The 24,672-nt window shown below is 43.6% G+C and overlaps 1 protein-coding gene across 1 annotated transcript in view; it reads right to left on the bottom strand.

The window, feature by feature from the left end:
* Window positions 1-19,931: 19,931 nt before the first annotated feature.
* The window catches only part of LOC126260067 (glucose dehydrogenase [FAD, quinone]-like), a 48,613-nt gene continuing 43,872 nt past the window's right edge, over window positions 19,932-24,672 (bottom strand). The window contains exon 3 of the mRNA XM_049957264.1: window positions 19,932-23,603. Coding sequence (XP_049813221.1) covers window positions 22,044-23,603 — 1,560 coding nt within the window. The 3' untranslated portion in view covers window positions 19,932-22,043. The remainder of the gene's footprint in view (window positions 23,604-24,672) is intronic.

Below are 24,672 nucleotides of genomic sequence, written 5' to 3' on the forward strand. Positions count from 1 at the left end.
AATGTAGTTGAATCCGTTATTCACACTTGAATATTCCCTTATATCGACAATATCTGCCTGCCACAGGTGGTCGAAACCTTTAATCATAACATGCCTGCGAGTAAATGTTTTTGGTGCTGGTTTGCGCAGTTCATGAACTACAGTCTACATAATTATTCAATGATACCTAACCTCTCTAAGCTCGAAAACTGTTGAAACAATTTCATACGAATGAGCTGTATTACCACCGGCAGCTGATGCCATGAGCAGTTGTTCAAATGACTCTGAGTACTATGGGACTTAACATCTCTGGTCATCAGTCCCCTAGAACTCAGAACTACTTAAACCTAACTAACCTAAGGACATCACACACATCCATGCCCGAGGCAGGATTCGAACCTGCGACCGTAGCGGTCGCGCGGTTCCGGACTGAGCGCCATGAGCAGTTGTATCCGGTGTATTAGATCATTGGGGTTGTCGTAATTTATACACTGCGGAAGTCGATTGCTCACTCTTTTATGCTGAGTGTCAATACCATCGCTGCTGTTATTTTTTTCACCATCCAAAATAGATTTTATAATGGATCTGTATTTCAAATTGCTTCGATTTTTTGCATTCTGTTTCAGGTCAGTCAAAAGCAATATTTCGCTATACATTTGCAGATATTTAGGCGAAAAATTATAGTTTTCGTCATTTTTATCTGTTTTCAGCCTTTCCCTTAGTTGCTCTAAATTCGTGGAGATATGTACCCTCTATGCAATTAAATGAAGGCAGTTTGGTTATTGCCCTTGAGTTAAATCGTTTACTTTCTACTCGATTGCATTAGCCGGATCATTCAGTGTACTGTCCAGTCTCATAATGGTCTCTAGTTGCTTGAATATGCCTCCAACTTTATGTTCGAGAGTTTGAATTTTCGGTCCATGTACAAGCATGTACACCATTGAACGACATGTCAATTACTGCATGAACCTGGTAAATGTCTTTTAAATTCAGATTGCCCTGTCTGAATGCTATAATTAGGTTTGCATTATCCCTCACCAGCTATTTTGGGATTCTGCAATATGTCTGACTCAGATAAAATACATTAGTCATATGGCTGCCAAAACAGAAATATCGACGAATTTGATCTTGGTTTTCCACAACAGCAACGTCAAATATGAACACCATGTTCAGCTTTACTTTTTCCGGTGGAGGGATATCATGCTCTCACTGAATGTCGTGTATGTGATACAGTGTACATCCTGCAGTATCTCCTACAATATTTGCTATTTGGGCAGAAACAGTTTTTTGAAAATACATATACATACTTAAAGAAGATTCCATCCAGATGCGTTAGCAGCATTTGTCTTGCTGCAGTTGGATGCTGTTGGAAAGGAATACATCATTCTTCTTCCAGTCTCCTTGCACATTGTCAGAGCTCCAATCGCTTAAACAAAGTCTTGATGCTTTACCCCCCCTGCCAAGATACCTTCTATGTCAGGTACTGGCGTGCAATGGATTTATATAGAAGATAATGAATGCTATGCCGTACAATGATGCAAGCTTTGTCGGGTACTGGCATGCGATGAGCTTTTACAGAGAATTTAGTTAAATTACATAATTTTCTGTTGTTGCATGTTTGCAGAGAAAATGGTTCTGGCAATAGCTTTACAACTGGCAATATAATGAGAGGTAAGAAATAAAAACACATACGTGGTTGTATCCATTTTATTCAGTAATCATAGACAGGATTCGCTGCATCAGCAGGTTCTTTGTTTATCTTAATACCAGTACAGAATGTAAGAAATAAAACCTTCTTGTATGCACAGAATTCAGCATGCATTTTTCTCACACTTATTGGCAATACATTGTTTTCCGTAGGCACAATATTGCACTACATGCACACTGTTCATACATAAATAGTCTGCAATGTCCCTGTACACAGCTTTAACACTAGGCAGCCATCTATTCAGTCTTTTCAGCACAGTGGATAGAAACATCTGTAGACTGAACAAGTTTGTGACAGTGGAGTGCTGAAAATAAAATGATGTGTCACTTGATTTTACATGGAGAGTGGAGTCAGTGTACACTATTGTAATGGATAGAGTTAAAGCAGCAGAGTAAATGTCTAGAGGAAGATGGCTTGGACGACATTCGACGGCCAACTGCTGCTGGATGTAGGCTTTTGCACGACACACATCATCCCATTCCACCTCTATAAATTGCACTTTACCGCCTTTAGCTGCATTCTTGAATCCTATCACAACACACCACTCTCTGAGTGCAGTTGCTTCTATATCAATATGTAAACACTAAGAACCACTAGCAGTTAAATTGTACACTGCAGTGAGCAGTAGTGGTGCACAGGCCTTAAGTGGTATCTTCTATTCCACTACATCCTCTCTTTGTCCGTGCAGTATCACTGGAATATTCTGCGATGGCACGTATGGTGGCCAGAAACGACCTGCGTCCTGCTGATTAGCTCCCATGGTGCACTTCTGTGAGTCGGGGGCTGGCTGGGTGTCTTCGACCGACAATAACAGCTGGTTGTCCTGCCCCGTCAGGCGCACGACGACATCCCAGGATGCTGCCGCTGCCGCTGCTGCGGGTCCCCACGGGCTGGTGGCACATGTCGCTGTTGCGGACCCTGACGAGCTGAAGGACACCGCCTCCACTGACTGCAGCTGAGGCTGCAGAGCTGCTGGGCTGCCTCACGTCCCCGCTGTGATCGGCTACTGTCAGCTGCAAGCGCCTCTGTTGGTGTAATTGTGTTCGAGGTTGTACTGGGTGTTTGCTTCCAGAAGGACTGGAGTTCGAGTCCCGTAAAGGGCACCGCCATTTTGAATTCCCCACCAATTTCTGTGGAACGTCACCACAGCCCTATGAGAAAGAAATTCCCACTAAAATTCCAAATTCCCATCAAAATTCGAAATTCCCGCCATAATTAGAAATTCCAGCCTAATGAGTAGGTGGCCGAGGGGAAAGGGTGGGGAGGGGGAAGGTCAGGGAGCCACTTGCAGGATGAGGAAAACATATGACGTCATCTGGTGTGTGTGTGTGTGTGTAATTGATTCGTCAATTTAATTAATTTGCATATCTATTTTATGTCAATTTGATATCGAAATTGCACCACACCGCTCTTACCCTACTACTTACGATGTCAGTTACAGTCGCACCCTAAGTCAACATTAAGTAAACAGTTATTTTCATTTTAAACCTAGAGATAGACATTTGCAGATCCAGTGAGAGAATTATCTGTATGAAAAAATCAGGCCACAAACCAATACGAAACTCAGAACTACAGGACCCCGACTTATAAAAGTAGAAAAATTAGATGAGGACAATTTGAGGGAGGCACATGTGACCTTTGCAACGATGTCAACGTGCGACTAGAAACAACCACCACTCGAAACATCAACGAAGGCAACATAACACCTACGCCAGCAGAGCCACTGCTCGATCTGATGCTCCAGGTCTGCCTCCGCGGGTCAGAAACATTCGACTTGGACGAAATATATATAAATTACTTTTGAATACATTATGGGCACAACAGTGATCAATGTCATAAATAATTACTATTAAAAACAGTCTTGAACACAATTTTTTTTTATTTAACAAGGTGACCGGTTTCAACCACTACTGTGGTCATCTTCAGACCTATAAGTTGTATACAAAGCTTTAATTAGAGGGCTACATATTTCTTGTAATCTCCCAATACCTGACTTGGCAATAAATGAATTACTTTTGAATACATTATGGGCACAACAGTGATCAATGTCATAAATAATTACTATTAAAAACGGTCTTGATCACAATTTTTTTTTAACAAGGTGACCGGTTTCAACCACTACTGTGGTCATCTTCAGACCTATAAGTTGTATACAAAGCTTTAATTAGAGGGCTATGTAGCCCTCTAATTAAAGCTTTGTATACAACTTATAGGTCTGAAGATGACCACAGTAGTGGTTGAAACCGGTCACCTTGTTAAAAAAAAATTGTGATCAAGACTGTTTTTAATAGTAATGAAATATATATAGATCATGTAAGAGCACATGGGCGAACATATTTCGATTATTCACAGAGAGGCAGTAAATGTTTTGTATACGTGAAACACCCAGAATACATCGACAAGAAATGAATATCTTGCAACATAACACAAAAAACCACTACGACAGTCAGCGCGGAAATCGCTAAAATAGCAGAAGACTTGCAGCCAGACATCATGTGCTTACAAGAACCTTGTATTAGAAATGGGCAACTAATATGTCTACCAAAACATTCTACCACAATAAGAGGCAGCAATGACTGTAAGGCTGCAATAGTAATTTTAAACAGAACTCATAACGTAATTTAGGTAACACAGCTATTAAATCAACACTTAGTTACCATAGAGATAATTAATGGGAACGCTATATGGGTGACTGCATCCACGTACGCCCAATATGGCCATCAAATACAGCCGTACGCAGATTACATCAGAGAACTAGTAATGTGTGCCAGAGGCAAAAAATTGGTGATAAGTGCTGACTTTAGGTCCAGATGGACCGTCTGGAACTCAGACAGAACAGTTGAGAGGACGTATAGTCACCGACCTAATACAAGAAACACAGTTACATGTAATGAACACGGAAGGATCTATACCAAAATATGCAGGGTTCTATTGTACGAGCAGTAATATCGACTTTACGCTAGCAAATATGCAGCAATGGCATATATAATAAAATGTACTGTACACGACAACATAGGGAGTAGTGATCACAATGTTATAACATACACACTCAGAACACAACGACCAAATCACACACCAGACACTTATTGTTGCACAAAGCAGACGGGAACAAATTAACGGAAATTATCCACGAACACTATCTAGAAAACATCAATGGAGGTATCGACTATAGAGCACACAAGCTAACACAGTTAATACAACATGCACAAAACTCATCAATACCGACAGAAAATAACACAGAATTCTCACCATTACCATGGACCAACGAACTCACGAGACTCAAGCAAGTTGCCAAACGCAAACGAGAATTATACCAAAGGGCGATAGCAGATAGGGACAGACGAATAAAACTTGAAGCATATAGGCATGCACAAGACTTATACAGACAGACCATATACAACACGCGTAAGCAACAATGGGAGCTATTTATAACAACACAAAAAAAAATGGCTCTGAGCACTATGGGACTCAACTGCTGAGGTCATAAGTCCCCTAGAACTTAGAACTACTTAAACCTAACTAACCTAAGGACAACACACACATCCATGCCCGAGGCAGGATTCGAACCTGCGACCGTAGCGGTCGCGCGGTTCCAGACTGTAGCGCCAGAACCGCTCGGCCACTAGCGGCCGGCTATAACAACACAAACAGAGCAAAATATGTGGGGGGAACCATACAAAATACTGACAGAGAAGGTAAAGACCCCACTAGATCTGGGAACGCTAAGGCAGCATGACGGCGCGATGACAAGGGGATGGAGGAATACAGCGGAGTTCCTGCCGTATAAACTGCTCCCTGACGACGTTATCGATACAGTCACACAATATCTTACAAAACTAAGGAGAAACCTACAACCACCATAAAAGACTGCAACTGTCACCTGTCCTTTTGCGCAAGAAGAGGTTGCGCTAGCAATCTCAGAGCTCAAAAACAAGAAAGCGCCTGGACCAGATGGTATCCACTCGGAAACAGTGGAAAAACTAGCACCGCGGATCACCCCTTTCCTAACAACGATACTGAACGATGCCTTACGGCTGGGCAGGGTATTTACAGTATGCAAAACCTCCAAAACAAGTCATTATTAAGAAATCGGCGGACAGTTATCTGTCAGATCCAAACAGCTTCCTAGACTACTGTAAAGACCTATTACTCAAATGGCAGATGGACAGCCGGAAAGTAATTAAAAGAATTACCAAAGGCTGTCCTCAAGGGTCGATCTGCGGCCCCATCCATGGGACATAACAAACGAACCCCTTCCACAACTTCTGGATGGGGGTGACATGTCAGACGGAATTGCTGCCTTCGCAGATGACCTATTAGTTGTAGTCATTTCAAACAACAGAGCCCAGTTAGAAGAGAAAGCCAGTGGAAAACTACAAACAATTACACAATGCTGTCACAACAGTAAGGATAGCTGAGAAAAAAAAAAAAACATACGCATTACTGAAATGATCACTCCAAAGGCATCCTTCGGATAAAATTGGGGTCAAATCATCAAACGAGCACACGTTACGCGCTATCTTTCGGTACACATAGATGAAAAATTGAATTTCCACGAACACATAAAGCTAACAACACACAAAGCAGAAAAAATACTACACAAATTGGTGAGGCTAAATTCAGAAGAGTACAGACTACCTCTACCAGTCATACGTACAAACCACTGTGCGCTCCTTGAATCAGTACTCAGCTTCGCAGCTAGCACGTGGCCACACAGACTGAACGTGGTCACCAACGAGGCATTGCTCAACGAGGGCAGAGAAGTGTCTTACTTATTCTATCTGGAGCCTTCGGCACCATCTCAGCGGATGCACTGTGTGTCGTGCTCGGAATATGCCTCATAGATATCACGATCAAATACAGAGCTGCACGGTACCGGTTAAAGGTGGTGAGACTAGATAAGGTACAATAACTGGTGCGCCAATAGAGACGATACGTTTGGATACATGGCAAGGTGAGTGGGTTGTAGGTGATAAGAGACTTAGACTGCACGACTTCCTCCCTGACATAAACGAGTGGTTGAGAATGAAACAGCCACTGTATAGTACATTTCTTAACCGGACACGGGCCTTATCCCATGCACTTAAACCGCGTGAGTCTGAGGCAGACACCTAAGAGCACATGCGGGGAAGAAGGTTCCCCAGAACACTTTGTCTTTTTCTGCGGGCAATACGCGAACAATAGACATACACTACACTTAGACTACACAGAAACAGACATAGTTATACACACAGCAATAAAAGACAAAGGACAATGGGCACAATTAAACGTATTGACAAACAGTATTTCAGAAACGACACATGAAGAGCGGACACAAAATAACGTCACCAGAGGGTGGACAGCGATAGCCACAATGACAGCGAAAACGGTAACAATGAGGAGGAACAGGAGGAGGTAGCCGAAATGTGACAGTAAATAAGCATAACGTGATGGCGACCTAGCCCAGAAGCTACCAAATTCTGTACACGGATGGGCACGTAAAGTTAATACACGAGATTAGTAATAAATAGCATGTTGTTGTTGTTCTTGTTGTGGTCTTCAGTCCTAACACTGGTTTGATGCAGCTCTCCATGCTACTCTATCCTGTGCAAGCTTCTTCATCTCCCAGTACCTACTGCACCCTACATCCTTCTGAATCTGCTTGGTGTATTCATCTCTTCGTCTCCCTCTACGATTTTTACCCTCCACGCTGCCCTCCAATACTAAAATGGTGATCCCTTGATGCCTCAGAACATGTCCTACCAACCGATCCCTTCTTCTAGTCAAGTTGTGCCACAAACTTCTCTTCTCCCCAACCCTGTTCAACACCTCCTCATTAGTTATGTGATCTACCCATCTAATCTTCAGCATAAGCAATACTATTTCTCTACTAATAACCATGTGTGTGTGTGTGTGTGTGTGTGTGTGTTTGTTTCTGTGTGTGTGACTGGTGGTCAACGGCTCGAAGAAACTATTCTGAGGTATTCACTGTCAGTCACATTCGGTGATGGTGCTAACAAAACTCTCCTCTGTCCTATCATCTGTTTATATTCTTGTTAAAAAACAACAAAATTTTATTTATAATTGACCCTTACGTTACTGTTATTTTGAAAAGTATTCTTCTTTGTAAGTGTTGTAGATAAAACAAGAGAAAAGAAAACTGCAAAAAGATGAAAAACGAAAATTGTAAGACGTACGACCTGTTTTAAAACATCAGGTAACAGGTCTATAATTTGACAATAAATAAATAAATACATAATACTATGTGCTTGGTTCAGCAAGAGAGTAGGTCACCAATTTGGATTTGTATTTGGTGTGAAAGAATCTGAGTATGCCACACGCTAGAATGAAAGAAAGAGAAATTTGTCAACAATACGGAACAGAGATGCAACTGTTAGCTATTATCTAATTGAAGCTGGTAAAGTGTGTTGAAAGAACAGTAAAATCTGAAGTGTTACATTACTTCTGTATCTGCATCTATAATCCTCAAGCCACAGTATGGCACGCGGTGGAGGGTACCTTGTGCCACTGCTAGTTATGCCCTGCGCCGTTTGACTCGCTAACAGAGCGAGGGGAAAGCCACTGTGTGTATGGCCCCGTACGAGCCCTGATTTTTCTTACCTTACCTTCGCGGTCGTTACGGGAAGTGTATGTACATTGGTGGCACTAGAATCGTATTCCACTCAGCTTAAAATCACTGTTCTCTAAATTTTATCAATAGTATTTCGTGAAAAGAATATCGTCTCCACTCCAGGGATTTTCACTTGACTTGACGAAGCATCTCCGCAATACTTGCGTGCTGATTGAACCCACTGGTAACAGACCTAGCAGAACGCCTGTGAGCTGCTTCGGCGTCTTCCTTTAATCCGAAATGGTGGAGATCCTAAGCACTCGAGAAGTTGTCAAGAATAGTCGCACTATGCTCTGTATGCATTCTTCTTTGCACATCAGCTACACTTTCCTAAAATTTCCCAGTAAACTGAAGTCGACCGTCTCCTTCGCCACTATTGTCGTCACGTGCTCCCTTTGCAGCGTCATGCTTACGTATTTAATCGACATGACTGTATCAAGCAGCACACTGCTAATACTGAATTAGAGCAGTGTCGGATTGTTTTTCCCACTTATCCACGTTTAGCTATATTATTCTATATTTAGAGCAATCTACCGTTCATTATTTACTTGGCCTGTCTTACTTCCTTTGCCCCATGTGGGTGCATAGGGACTCTACGAGAACTAGTCGTCCATCTCTATTTTGGGTCAGTTCCGAAAGTACTGCAGAGGTCCTGATCTCTCTCCCTGCTTCTCCTTCCACTGCCCTGTTCGATATACCTCTGGTTCCAGCTCTTTTGCTTGTTCCTTGGGTCTTCCATTCTGATGCCTTCTTCTCGAATGCTGCGTCTGCCTTCCTTTCAGTAAAATCTTAGAGGGCGAGGAAAAATTCGACCCTGCAAAGAGACATAACGGATGGCACCCCTTGATTTTGTAAAGAATTGCGAAAGAAATTTTCCTGAATATTTGTCTGACCAGGAAAAAATTAATGTGGTAATCAGTGCCTTAACTGGAGAAGCAAAAAGGTGGGGGTTGAATCTGGATACTAACCAGATGTCTTTTGAAAACTTTAAACAAAAATTTATTGACGAGTACTGGTCAGATCAAAAACAAGACCAGTTGTGGCGTGAGTTCCTAATGGCCAGGCTGTATGATACCAGGGGTAGACAAACCATGAAAGAGTTTTACGAATCGTGGTATCGAAAACTGATACACTTAAAAGCAAGAAGGACTGAAGCCGAGATCGTTTGGGTTCTTTGGCAGAAACTACCTGAGGATTCTAAATGGTATGTTGGAAGTACCCACAGGAGTTTTTCTGCGTTCTTGGAAAGGGTAGAGGATGAAGATCACTGGCGAAGAAATCGCGAGTCCCGTCCCCATAATAACAACAATTATTCGCGCGAAAGCAATGACCAAAACAAACGACCTGAAAACGATAGATATCGTGTAAACACGATTCAAAGAGGTCGTGCGAGAGGCACGGGAAATTATACTACGAGCGGCAGAGGATACATGGCGCGGAATTTCCAAAATAGAGACGAAATGGAAAACTGAAAACCGCGTGTGTTACGGGCCGGATTCACGCGGAAACCGGTTTTGGGCCCAAAGAAAAGTTGTCAAATAATAAATAAGAGAAGGAAAGATGTAAACTACAGGGCAGGAAGGCTAAAGACGCGCCTATGGAAGACGTGCGCGGAATGATACGTAGTGGCGAGCCCAGTGAGAAGTCACGTGACTGTTTATGCTCCGGGCAGCGCTTGCGGGAGCACCGTACATTGCACTTGGCAGCACACACAAATGGCAGACGTCAGAACAAGATGGCTGCCGTAGAGAGAAACAGAAGAGGCGGGATCGGACGCTTCCGTTGGCCGGTTTCAGTAATAGATGAATGTAAAAATGGAAATGAAGTTAGTATGTCATGTGATAAGGATAACAGAATATCGTAATCGTGTGAAAAGGTATTATTACAAAATGGAATTGAGCCAGAAAATGCGAGTGAAAAGGAGGATAATTGTATTGTTAATGATGTGTATGAGGTCAAAGACGTAGATTTGAGGGAGGTTATGATGAAATATGCCACGCAAAAGACGTGTGCACAACTAATAATAGGTGAAAGTGATGTAAAGGAGGACGTTAGTAAACATGACATTATAAACAGTGCAGGTGAAATTATTGTTGATGGAAAGGTGTTTTGTGGTTCTGATGCAAAAGAGTCTAGTGGAATTTCGCACGATTGTCTGAAACTGATAGTAAGGAAGAAAATGTAAAGCAGGTTATCGAAGTATATGCCGATTATACTAAGTATGAAGTTAAGGCTGAAATCGTTTAAAATGATACAGGTGAAGTGCCTGAGTGTCCAAACGATATGCATTGTGTAGAAAATGAGTCGAAAAACGAAGTGGCTGAAACATCTAGTGATAATCTGCTCCACTGTCTAAAAGTTGCTCTCTTGCTCGAATCTGATGACGAAAATGAAATCAATGATAGTTCAGGTGATGAAGGGTATATAAATACAGATAAGAATGAATATACTAACTTTCCCTGTTGTTCAAAAGTAGCGTACTTAAGTGAATCTGATGGTGAGGAAGAGAGTAGTGATGACTCCAGTGATGATGAATTTTCAGGTGTAAACGAAAGTGAATATACTTTTACTGACAGAGGGTACGAAAAAATTAGTGACATTTTACCAAAGCAAGATACAGAAAGTGAAACTGGGCGAAAACCGAATGAATTATTTAGTAATGTAACACAGGGGCATAATTTGCAGGAACCTCCAGATGATACTATACTGGGGCAAGCCTTAATAAATGTTTTAACTGAGGGTGAATTACAGGATCAGAAAGATCCACCCGATAAAATGATAGCAAAACAAGAGATGTGGCACCTTGCTAAAGACTTTGAAATTCCAAAACCTAAAAAGCCACCTGATGAAACAAAACGTTGGCAAGATCTGAATGGCTTAGTGAAAGATGTAGAAAATAGGAGGCCAAAAACACCACCAGACTTGAGTGACTGTTTTATGAACCATAAAAGACTGCCATGTTAATAAAGAGACCGGGGGCAGGATGTATGTGTATATATTGTTAAAGTAATGCATGTCTTTATTATTATTGTATCTGAGTGTTACCTGAAAATGAAATATTGTTTTGTTGATCTGGAGACCTGGGGCAGGTTGTTCTTTATTTTATTATTTATTCTGCTTGGGAACTGTTTATTTTCAATTGAATACATATTTTTGCCAGCCAAATTATGAAGATAGGGGCATGTAGTGTGGCAAACCTTACAACTTTATGAATAATGATGCTTATGGTAACTTAATGAAAGTGCAAAGAACTCCACAAGATAATAATTAATTTCTAATATACTTAAAGACCAGAAAGGGCTTATGTTTGCACCACGTTGTGTATTTAAAGGTTCATGTCCTCAGATGAGGGTTGTTAACCCTCAGGGGACAATGCACTCTTTGCATTGTCAGGTGCCTGACGAGCACCAGGGACCCGAGTCGTTGCCAGCACTACTTCCGTTTCTTTTCGTGCTGGCCAACCTTCCTCTTCATCATTCAGAACTTTTACTATCTTCTTTCCTTCTTCTCTATCAAAGTAAACTGAATATTTTAGAAATAATGTAAGATACTGTGTATTGTTTGTGGACAAGTAAATGGGTAAATAATATGGGTACACTTAGAAAATGTCCAAGAATAATGAAAGTATAGTGGGTACTGTAAAGAAAAAATGTAATGGGAAAGTAATTGGAAAGAGAAATATGGATATGAAAAGGTAAGAATACTGAAAACAAGGTAAATGAATACTGTAATATGACTGAATGTAAATGTGTTTCTGAAAATAGGGATAATTATGATGTTGAAAAACTGTGTGTGTCAAAAACTAAGGAGATGAACCTGGCTAATGTACGTGAAATAGATGTGAGAGGGATGTGTGTGTCTAGTGCCACAAAAGGTTGGCAGAAATAGTTTTCAATAAGATATAAAATTATTGTCTGATCTTGACTTATGTAATGACCTAACTGTGTGTGGAAAAGCAATGGTAAAGGAGTAGTAAGAAATTCTTAATCCTGACTTGATCCCAAGTATGACATTTAATTTTTTCTTGATTAATGTATATGTTACCTGATGTTGTCATTTGAAAAGAAATGGTTTTGTTACCAGTGTCTAATTACTGTTTTAAAGTTACAGGTTTCATGTTTTATACCATTAATGCAGTTGATAACAAAGATGTGACATGATGATGAACAACTTAAAGATGACGACAATAACCCACTCAAAAATATGTTGTTGGGCAGCAAAACAAGACAAAAGAATAAAAATGCTGTGGTCCTGAAGTTGAGGACTACCATATATGCTATGTGAGCAGTAGCCAAAGGACTTGCCATTGTGGGGGCAAGGGACTGATAAGTGGTCACTAACTGCCAAACTTAGAGGATGGGGCAGTGTGTTAATTTAAAAATGTGTCTTTTAATATTCTTAATATAAATTGTGTTTTTGTGTCTAAATGTTTACATACAAAGACTGCCAAACCAGTAATGGGCAGCATGAGTAACATGGACTGCTAGTGCTGAGGCAAGCAGTTAACTTAGTTAGGTTTATTGATCAATGTGTTATGAACTGACTATTCTTAATGGAGTCAGTGAAAAGTTATTATAAAATATATATGCATTCTTATTCAAATGGATGTAGATGTTTTCGAGACGAGGTTTTTTGGAATAACTTAAAGTTTTGGACTGCCTTGTTTTAAAAGACAGTAGTGATGATTAAAGATAGGTTCTGAATAAGTTAGTGTGTTTATGTGCAACAAACATTTTGGACTGCTATTAATGAAGGGTAGCTTTAAAGTTAATTATTTTGAAAAAATCTTAAAAAGTTACTTTTGTATTTAAGGAGTCCGTTGGAAAAGTTTCTCATAGCTGTTTTGAGTAAATATTGGTGCATATGTGGATGCAAAATGAATTTTTTTAACAGTCCATTAATTGCTGAACCTTGTAAAATGTAATATGATCATTAACATGCTTGTGTGTCTGTGAATATTTACATTCTTCAAAAACATTGAAAGACAAATTTCTGCTCTGTTAAGTTAAAATGTTCTGTGCTATTGTATATGTGTTCAATTTTTTAAATTTATTTGGAGGCTATACCTATTCTACTAATGTGTAGATTATTTTGCATACTGTTTGTCTTTTATTTGAACTGTGTGTGTATGAAATGAACATTCTTAAAGATATCTTGTGTTACGATGCAAAATTAGTTTCCGTAAACCAGTCTGAAAATGAAAATTACTGTAAATGTCTTAATTTTGAAAATGTTTTGGGAGGAAATGTATGAGGTTGTTAGATTTTATACTGTATATCTGTAATATGTAATTTTTTTTGTCCCAACTGAAGTCGGATGGATTTTTTTTTTTTTTTTTTTTTTTTTTTTTTTTTTTTTTTTTTTTTTTGCAGCAAACACCACCTAGGTGTTGTGGATGTTTCCTTGAAGTATCCCTGACGGGAAACTTCAACGAAACATGGGGCATGTGTAACACCATACCTCTAATGCTGTACTGATTTATTTTGCTTTTGTTTCATTTAATGTTACATTGCTGTGCTTCTGTAAATGTGTTTGATTGAATAGATAACACAAAATTGTATAGTCCTTTCTTTGTACAAACTTTGACGTCATGTTTTGGTTCAATGCAAAGTAGTGTATCTGCAATTTATATTCTTTGTCCCATTTGGAGGGAACAAAACTTACTGTATATGGTTGTAATTTTGTGTGAATAATTTTTGGTAGAAACGACAATATGTGCAAATGTTCTGTTTTGTTTAATGTATTTGGTTGCTGTTATGTAAACTGCTGATCCTCACTTAGGGTTCTTAGTGAGTTTGTATGTAAAAGGTGTAGTGGTTCCCCTCGGGAACGGAACTGTGTAGCGCGCGCAAATTGTGGTTGGCCTAGGTGGAAAAGGTGGAACTGATAGTCAGTCGGGGACGAGCTACCAGTCGGGGACGAGCTACGAGACTGTGCACTGCCATGTAAAAGATGCATATTGTGCTGGTTCCGAGAGAGGCTCTTTCTGCTTCTTTCCAATGCCTCGGATGGATGGATAAATGGCTGGAACTATTCTGGAATTTGTATCTGTCGTCGCCACCAAGAAATGACAGAGTCCAGCAATTCTGTCTGCGAATCCACCTACCAACATGCAGTTGCCACCACGTTGCGCAATCACTGTAACGTAATACTATAATGATGTACAGTGAAGGATCAGCTTAATGGATGTGTTATTGTGCTCAAATATAAGGTAATTTATATCTGAATTTATGTACCTACCTTGATTTTCCTCCTTATCATAACACCTCTCAGGTTCCTCTTCGTTTGAACTAAAGTGATTACCGAGTGTCCCTACTGAAATAACAATAAGTCCCAGTGTTTTGCTAATCGATGCCTCTTGAACATAGTAAAAAGAAAGTTAAAGTTAATGTTGCTTGCTGAAAATAATTTTCCAAGTAAAACTGCTTATTAAAGTGTTGTTGCCTACTTCAAAATTAATAGTTCTTTAGATTGAGGCTTATAAAGTTTTGCTTAGTGAATGATCACATTACTGCCTGTTGTAAATCGCAGAAGGTGAGTCAGTATCTTACGTATATGATAATTTTGTGTTTCACTGTAGTAAAAATGGAAAACTGCAGTTGTGAAACGTTATATACTTATGTTTGCTAAGTGTATGTTTCTCTTGTGTATAGGAAGTGCATATTAATAACCTAACAGGATCCACAGTTTGTCTATTGTATTAATGCTGGGTAATTAGTAACGGAAAGACCACTAATAAAAAACCATAAATTCTTTAAAGCCTGAAAGTAATAGGGTGTTTCGGTATCTCTTGTAATTTTGCAAATAGTTTCTGCTGCTCTAACTGTTAGTTTCAAACTTACCATAAACATATGTATGTGTCAGAGTTCATTGCACTCGCGTGTGACAAAGTATAGGTTGTGTTTATTCGTTAAAATTACTAATAACTATTTTCTTAAACGAGAATGTTAATCATTCTCTTGCCTAGTTAGGCTGGCGACCGTTTTCTTTATCAGTTGAACAGTACAGATAGGCAAAATTTTGTTCGTACTGTTCAAATTTTACGTAATTCTGACTTTCATTTTCGATAAGCCATTCCCGTTAGGTACAGCACGGTCAACCTAGCAAAATTCCTCTCAGAGGGTAACACTGCTCTGCTGCGTTATACCATAATTACTTTAACATAATAATTCTGTTTGCAAACTGCCTCCAGTTTCGAGGTTATGGTATAGCAGTAGCAGAAAGTAGTGTTATACACTTACAGCAGAACTTTGTACTCGGAGCCCCTTTTGTGCACCGTCTGACTGGACCAGTGCTGCCACGCGACATGTGTCACGCTATGGGCGCAGCTGCTGGCAAGCAGCGGAATTCCCAAGGCGCTCCGAGCCCTGTGGACATGTGCACCTGCCCCGTGCCCCACAGCACCGCGTCCAGCCGCCGTCGCCCTGCCGCAGTGCTCAAGTAATGCCAAGTGGGGGTCTTACCGACACAGTGGGGCCGTAAGGCGTGGAACAGCTCCTTGGTGAATTCCGCTCACTAGGTTTTGACTTGCAGCAGCTGCCTAGGGCTCGCTTCACGTCTGTGAACTGCCTACTATTGCCAGTCTAGCCAAACTCATCATTGTGAGAGCCCATTCAAAATTACTTTACACGTATTTATTAAAAAAAATGGCGTGCGTCCCATATTTTACTACTTAGCTGCTGTTTATGTCATGAAGAAAGAAACCCTATATAATCAACAATTAATATATTTCATTGCAGATATCGCATCCATTCCAAATGAATGACTTATTGATGAACTAATTTTTTACTAATTTTATTTCTTGTGTCCCAGGACATTAAATGGAGTTTTACTCCTATGTAAAAGTCCAGAGGTAGAAGAGACTGTAACATATTCTTGACTTACTGGTGGACAGTATTCCTGAATTCGGTTTCGAATACCTTGAGAGGATTTAATGATTTGCTCAAGATGGCGGCAACACATTGAGACAAATTTTCAAATGGCTCATTTTCTTCCTCGAGGAAGTGCAGTAGTACAAAAACGACTGTCTTTCGACGGTTGGAGCCAAGGCAGGATGTGAAACGTCTGTAGACATAATAAATCGTCAGTTCTCCAAGTCGCAGCAGGGAATCCTTGGCAGCTTCCTCTCCCAACAGTTGCTACTAGCCACAGTTTTTTATGCCGGGAGCTCACCAGTGTGCAGGTGTTTAGAAGCCGTGAGACTTGAGACGGCCAGAGCCCCTCCCTGGCTGGGCAACGTCTGCAGCAAGACGGTTCTGACTCTCCGCACTTGCTGCGTAGAGTGAGAGGAAAGTTTGCCTCGAGCAGAAGCGGTAATGCCGGTCGCACGTGGGCACCACCGTTTCCATTGGACGAACGTTGCGGTGAGACTGCACTCTCCACGCAGCGTGGTTAACAGCCACCCCTGTAGACTGTTGGGGGTCTCTCGCACGAATTCAACTCTCACCAGCAGTTTAGTATCTGGGCCAATTCATTCGTTCGACGGTTCAGTGTGTTGACCCCTGCCTGCGACTAGGAACGACGTGACTGCTTTCTCCAGTCGAGACTGAGGTACAGCTCAACAGAAGCTTGCAAATTTCTGTACGGCCTGAAAACTGTATGATGATCAGTTTACGACCGGCTCGGCTGCCTGGAGTTTAAGGACTCTGCATCGGCGGGGGCTGTTACAAGTCCAGAATCATTTTTCCCACGCACGATTAGTGAAAGAATTATAACATACTAGTACTACAATTACCCTCCGCTACACACCTTAAGGTGGCTTGTCTAAAACATATGCAGATGTAGATACAGATTTAGCATTTTATTGCTGTAATTACGCTGCAGTTTATGTAACGAAACTAGTTTATGTACAACTGTATTCCAGAGTTACATTGTACTTTTTTCTTTGTATTAACACGATTCGGCATAAACACTAGACGGCAAATGTATAGCAGCTCAGTCCCCAACTTTGCCTGGGTATGTACTTATCCCAATCTTCTATTAGTCCATCTCCTCCTTCCCCGTCTCTCTGTCGATCTCAACCACCCCATCTCTCTGTCCACCTCCTCCACCTCCACACGCCGGCCGCAGTGGCCGTCTGGTTTGAGGCGCCATGTCACGGATTGCGCGGCCCCTCCCGCCGGACGTTCGAGTCCTCCCTCGTCCATGGGTGTATGTGTTGTTCTTAGCATAAGTTAGTATTAGTACTGTGAAAGTCTAGGGACCTATGACGCCAGCAGTTTGGTCCCCTACGAATTCACACACATCTGAACACACACACCTCACACTCTGTCCATCTCTTCCTCCCCCTCTCCCTGTCACTCTGCTCCTCCCCACTCTGTCCACGCCCTCCCTCCCCCTAATTCCACTTCCTCCTCCCCCTTTCTCTGTCCATTTCCTCCTACCCCTCTTTGTGTTCATTTCCTCCTCCATCATCTCTCTGCTTATCTCTTCCTCCCCCTGTCTCTGTGCACCTCGTCCTCTTTATCTATCATCTGCTCCTCTCCTTTCTCTATTTCCCTCTCCCCTTCACCTGTCCCGCGGGACTGCTACGGTCGCAGGTTCGAATCCTGCCTCGGGCATGGGTGTGTGTGATGTCCTTAGGTTAGTTCGGTTTAAGTAGTTCTAAGTTCTAGGGGACTTATGACCTAAGATGTTGAGTCCCATAGTGCTCAGAGCCATTTGAACCATTTGAACCTTCACCTGTCGTTCTACTCTTCCTCCTCATATCTGAGCCTACCTCCTCTTTCCCATTGCTGCCGTCCATCTCCTCGTCCTCCCTCCTCTCTCCACGTTATCACACTCACTCCAGTTGTAGGCTAGTGGTTCTTACACCTACAGTATTTCTTTACAGATTGTAACTAATATGTGTACCAAATTTGATTGAAATCGTTCAGGGTTGTAGGATGATATTTTTCCCATGACTTCATCCACGTCTGCACATGCCAAATATATTTCACACATATTTAATAAATTTCACGCGTTTTTGTAACGTATTTCACCTGTATGTCTAGCAAATTTTGCCCAACAGTTCCATTTTCCTCCAGCTCAATGTTTATGACGTTGTATCTCCTGAACTACCTGCTGCACAATGATACAATATTGCAAGGAAATTGCCGGCCGCGGTGGTCTCGCGGTTCTAGGCGCGCAGTCCGGAGCCGTGCGACTGCTACGGTCGCAGGTTCGAATCCTGCCTCGGGCATGGGTGTGTGTGATGTCCTTAGGTTAGTTAGGTTTAAGTAGTTCTAAGTTCTAGGAGACTGATAACCACAGCAGTTGAGTCCCATAGTGCTCAGAGCCATTTCAACCATTTTTTTCAAGGAAATTCAGTAGTACATGTCCCTACTCTCTGCAAATTGCGCTGCGAATAGAGTTACTGGTAAAGAAGTAATAATTAAAACGTGATGAGACAGTTTATCACTCGCCTCAGTTTCTATGACGTCTTATCTCGTGAAATGTGTCTCGGCCAAGGGTACATCTTTCTAGGTACAGTCAGTGCCATTTGTGGATACCGCCTGCGAAATGTGTTCCTAATATAATTAGTAGCAAAAGAGTAATAAATTAAAAAGTAGTGGATGATGGGACAATTTTTCACGCATCTTAATATTTGAAGTCATAGCTCCTGAACTGTAAGTCCTACAATCATATGTTTATGTATGTACATTCAGGGGCAGATGTGGATACTGGAAAGTGTCGCTGATGGAATTAACAGCACCGAAGTTATGATTGTAAACGTCTTGGATAACTGAGTATTTTTTCATGTATCTTAGTGTTTGTAACGATGTACCTTCCGAACAAAGTGTTGTACAGTGATGGAAGTTTCTTGATACATTCAATGATACATGCGCATACTGACTGTAAAATTAGTAGTGGAGGAGTAGTAAATTTTAACGGCGCGCTTCATGTGGCAATTTTACAGTACGAACAGCGAAAATGTAGAATGCCATGACCTTTCTTCCTTTCGTCATTTCGTGAGCATCATCAGCCAGAAGTTTCGTAACAGTTCGAAATCATGTGTAAAGTTTGTTGCAAGTTCTCAGTCTCAAATATGGACGCCTAAAATGCGGATGTTCTCGCGTCGTGGGCTGCACTGCTTCTTCGCACCCTCCTCAAGCCCTCTGATGGTTGGGTGGTTCTTACCCTCACAGCGGTTCTTTCTACAGAGTAAATGATACGTTCACTAAGCTTCGTTGAAATTGGTTTAGGAGGAGAGGTGGAACACAGGTACGTATATACATACGTGTATCCATTTTTATAATTCGTGTGGATAGTGTAAGTTGTCAAAAATAGCTGCTCTGCGTCCATCTGTCTCTGCTCTGTGAGGAAAGGTATAATGCTTTCGGTCCGCTGATAACAAGTGTGTGCTCAACAAAGAACACTGTCAGACTGCACTATTTTCACAGAACGTTCCCATTAATAAGATGGATTACTTTCTCCACTCTCAATATACTGCCCATGAAATACCCTGTCCGAAACATCCCATCCTACATCAATACAACGCAGTGTTATTCCTTACTCTATGATAAGAGCTCACAGTTAGATTCTTGCATCTCTTGTAGAATGCTTCAATGGTTATAATGGGTTACCCAGCAGGAAGTATTATTTCTCAGTGAATGTTTTGCGAATAAAATCATACGAAAACTATATTTTGACAGGTTTATTTTGAAAAATATAAACTTAGCACATATTAAAGCTTGCACAAACACCAGTAAAATTTAAATTCACGTAGAAAATCATCATTATATATGTTTCGCATACAGTTTACTATTAATATTTTTGTAATTGTCTTATCTGTCTACACACTTGCGGAAGGTATCAGCCGAGGAACTAACTGCAGATGTCTCAAGTATGTCTGCGAATTCGTGCAGGAAGGCAAGTGAGACGACTTTCAAAATAATACGACTCCAAACAGGCTTAGACACACTGGAAGACATCAGAGCAACGTTACAACATTGCGCTAGAGCACTCAGTTGCTGGTATCGTGAACCTACTGGTACCTATACCAACATCGTTCTGCGAGAACCAGCAGTCACGTCCACTGTAAGGAGAAAGCCCATGTCTCTTCGTGATCTTGAGAACATACGGCGGCGTTAGTGTATTTGTGTAATAATAATCAGTAACGTGAGAAATTCGTAGAACAACGGATAGCGATAGCATTAAGGAGGTTTAATTAAATTTTTCAAGTGGAGATACTACTTGCTGTGATGGTAGTAAATAGCTTGGTGGCAGCAAATAGCTTGATATAGTTGAAGGCCGGTGGGGAAACGCTGAGCACACTTTTGTAGCTGACGCCGGCCACATCTCGGCTGCAAGGAATGTAACGTCTCCCTGGGCGATACGGTGGTCCTCAGTGGGAGAGTGTGACCTGAGAGTCCATTGTTGAGGGGTTTGGGGAAGCCAGAAACCTCGCTTAGCCGCTCGCGCTCGGTCGATTGCTGTGCCATTGGGGACTCTGGCCTCACTAAAGTTATCTGGCGAGTAAAGTTGACTGTGAACCCTTTATGGCCTCTGGTAAAATAGGGTATCCCATCTGGCTAACACATCTGAAGACCACCAGTGTGGGATGAAACCAATAGTACGACGACAATTTTTGTGATCATAGACAGGAACTAAAGAAACAAATTCTGTATTGGGAATAGCTATGACACCACAGTGGCCCTGAGGTCATCGGGGTTGTTATGGCGCACCGAAAGCCTCTCGGTCGTCAGGTGCAAAATGCTTCTGTTTCTTTGATAAGCAGTCTCTGTGGCTTCTGGACTACGACGAAAGCGAGAGACTAAAGGGATCTTACTCGGCAGCGTAGTAGGACGGGAGTATGTGGGCATTTATCCTCTTTGGCGTTCTTGTTTAGGAGGCCGCCGATCGGAAAGAGTTAAGAAATCTGAAAGTGTACCAAGCGACGGGAACAGTGGGTGTTGAGCTACCGAGTGCGGTGGGTGGGGTGGAGTACTGAGTACGATAACTGAGTGGTGGCGGGTGGGGAGGGGATGGAGCTCTCACTGTGGCGGTGGACGCCTCACAGGAGTAGCTTTCACAGAGAAAGTTGAAGGGAGTTTGGGGTAGGTTTTCTAGAGAAAGAGGAATTCTGTCGCGGGAAAGGAGGAAACTAACTGCAAGAAGAGGCTCTGAGTTTCAAAGAATGTTAGTAAGAGAAACATAAGCTTTATTCGCAGTGTGAGTAGTAATATAAAGTTGGTAACTGAATATTTCGGCAGGTCTCATTTTACATAACAGTACTGTAGTAGTAAATTGTTCAACACCAGACCCATTTGCGTGACATCTTTGTGATCCTTACGAAAGATAAAACAAAAGGTGTTTCCCGTATAATTCCTATTGGAGTTTCCTTTCAAGTAATATTTTCCTTTTTATTGTATTGTCAGCATATTATGTGTTGTCGCTGTATTCTGGTGAGAGGACAACTCTTTATGTGTTCAGGTTAAGAAGCCCAACTTAAATTCAGTGTTGGCTATAAATTTTGTTTTGCTTCTGTTGATTTTCTGGCATCGATGTCACTATAATAAAATGGCAGTGTGTGTTTTAGATACGAACAGTTGGAGATGCTTGACGCTGTGTGCTTATAATACGACTTTCGTCCTACGGGGTTAGCATTTTACATTCGACTACTGACCCAGTCGTTTGCAGATAGCTGTGGAGGTGGGTGGTGCTGGAAGCTTTCGAACGTTGGGTGGGTGGGGGGGAGGGGGGGTACGTCACAATGTGGACACTGCGTGCAGTTAAAATTTCGCGAGACTAGGGCGACAGTGGTGGTCATTGCTGGCGCCAGTCCTCGGCCACCATGTGGGCGCACTTCTCGCCGATCATGACGGACGGCACGTTGGTGTTGCCCCTGACGACGAGCGGCATGACGGAGGCGTCGGCGACGCGCAGGCCTCGCACGCCGTGCACGCGCAGCCGCGGGTCGACGACGGCGTCGGGGTCGGCGGCGGGCCCCATCTTGGCGGTGCCGGCCGGGTGGTACAGCGTGGTGGTGAGGTGCGGGATGGCGCAGCGCCAGTACTGGTCGCCGAGCGGCGGCAGCCCGGCGCACGCCGCCACCGGCACGTCCCTGACGAGGACGCCGGCGCGGCGCATCGCCTCCGTGGTGCCGAGGCGGTGCGCCAGCCGGATGCCGGCCAGCATGTTGTCCAAGTCCCTGGGGTCGCTGTAGTAGCCCGCGTGGATGACGACCGGGTCGGCGGGGTGGCGGCTGCGCAGCGCGACGCGGCCGCGGCTGGTGGGGCCCAGCAGTGTGGGCAGCACCAGCACCACGTCGTGCCGCTCGGCCAGCAGGCGCAGCGCCGTGCGGTACTCGTCGCCGTAGCTGCCCGCCTCCAGGAACGCCTCCATCCACTCCTTGAAGGTCGGCTCGAACCTCGCGTAGTGGTACTGGATGTCCGAGTAGGTTTCGTCGTCGTCCGGGGCACTGTCCGTCCTCACGAAACCCTGGTAGCTGGTCAGGCCGGTGTCGGCCAGGATACCCGTCCTGTTCGTCAAGTACTCAAAAGCGCCCTGCAGCACCTGATTCTTCTTACGCTCCAAATCTCGCTCAGAATTCTCTATTAGGTACGCGAGTCCGGTGTAAATGGTGTGATCTTGAAGGTTGTATCCGACTCTGAGGTCCTTCACCACCGGTATTCCCATTTCCTCCAAGTGTTCCTTCGGCCCGATACCGGACAGCATGAGAACTTGTGGGGTGTTGACGGCTCCCGCAGACACTACCACTTCCTTCGCGACCTTCACCTCGCGCACGTTCCCGTCTTTGAGGTACTGGACTCCGTACGCCTTCTTCGTCGCGGGATCGACGAGGACTTTGGTGACGTGTGCGTGCTTCACGACGTGGAGATTCTCTCGGCCCTTAGCCGGTACGAGGAACGCCTTAGCCACGTTCCACCTGGTCCCGTTCCTCACCGTACCGAAGTTGTTGGTGAAGCCGAGGTAGCCGTCAGAGTTGAAGTCGTCGACGAGCTTCTGGCCCGCCTCCCTGGCGGCGTCGCTGAGCGTCCGCATGAACGGGTCGTCGGGGCCGAACTTGCTGACCCGCAGACCGCCGCCCGTGCCGTGGACGGCGGCCGCGTGGGGGCGGCGCCGCAGCTCGCCCGCCTCCACGTCCTGCGACTTCACGAAGAATGGCAGCACGTCGCGGTAGGACCAGCCGTCGTTGCCGAGCGCCGCCCACACGTCGTAGTCCTGGACGGGCCCTCGCACGTGGATCATCCAGTTGAGCACGCTGGAGCCGCCCAGCGCCTTGCCGCGCGGCCACGCGCACCGGCCGCCGCGGTGGCCGCGGCACGCGCGGCCGTCCGGCTCCGTCTCGAACTGCCAGTCCGCCTGCAACACGAGGTCGTTGTTGCAGGGCCACCAAACTCCTAAAGAAAGGTCTACGTAAGAGCGAAAGAACGAACTAAAAAGTCACCTGTAAAATTCTACCCAAAAGTGTCAAATAAATGAGGCGGAAACTTGTGTCGCCGGTACAGAAAACAACTTCCGTATTGTCAAAGCGTGACAGTTAAATTACTTATGCTGTGACGATACGGACCACCACGAACACTACAAACAGTGTGTCCGCGTGTTACAGTGGGTAGACTAGTGCCATTTTGTAGTGTCCAATCCCTAGATATGTAGACACCTCTCCTACCACACTAGAACGAGATTGGGCCCTAGCATGTTCTATAAGAAGTAAAAACTACTGTTCAGTGCTATTATGCCGCGCTCCGCTACCCTGTGATGTTGTTCAGAGCGCGCACTGTAATTGAGTATAGTTCGCTGTCCTGGTGCGGGTGGCGCTCCGGTGGCGATTTTGTATGACGCTGCTGGCGTGTGTTTGCGGTGGCCGGCGGAAAGCGAGAGGGTAGTTGGCTTTCCGGGGACTGGACGGGACGTGAAGTTCGCTCTGCCTGACCTGCTAGTGACTAGCGCTAAGCTTGTTGTGCCTCGCAATGTGAGCAGAGTGGGCTGGGGCGGAGGCGACTCGCCGCTGTGCTGGCCGTGCAGTGATGATTAATTGTCGTACTTGTTCTTCCTGCCTGTCTGATGTGGAGGTCCGGCGGGGTCCTGTGATACTCTGGCCCGCAGACAACTAGTTGCTGAATTTTGGAGTCGTCTGCCAGGTTAGGGTGTGGGCTCGGTTGGCTCTTCAGATTTTCCACTGGAAGCTCCAGCAGCGGTTTCTGAACTTTTCTGGTGTGGGACGGTGTTGTTGGAACTTTTTGCTGTGTGTGTGGCTCGTTACGATATTTGTTGGTACTGATTTATTTGCTGAATTGGAGTCCTCCCCGGTACGGTTCATGTATGGTACATTTGGCATTCGATGTGTTAGGTAAAGTCTGCCTAAGAAGGGCGGTTTTGTACAGTATATACATAGTGAATTACTGCTGCTTGCTATTTGTGGTCTTCTGGG

The sequence above is a fragment of the Schistocerca nitens genome, chromosome 5, assembly GCF_023898315.1.
Source record: "Schistocerca nitens isolate TAMUIC-IGC-003100 chromosome 5, iqSchNite1.1, whole genome shotgun sequence".
Lineage (NCBI taxonomy): Eukaryota > Metazoa > Arthropoda > Insecta > Orthoptera > Acrididae > Schistocerca > Schistocerca nitens.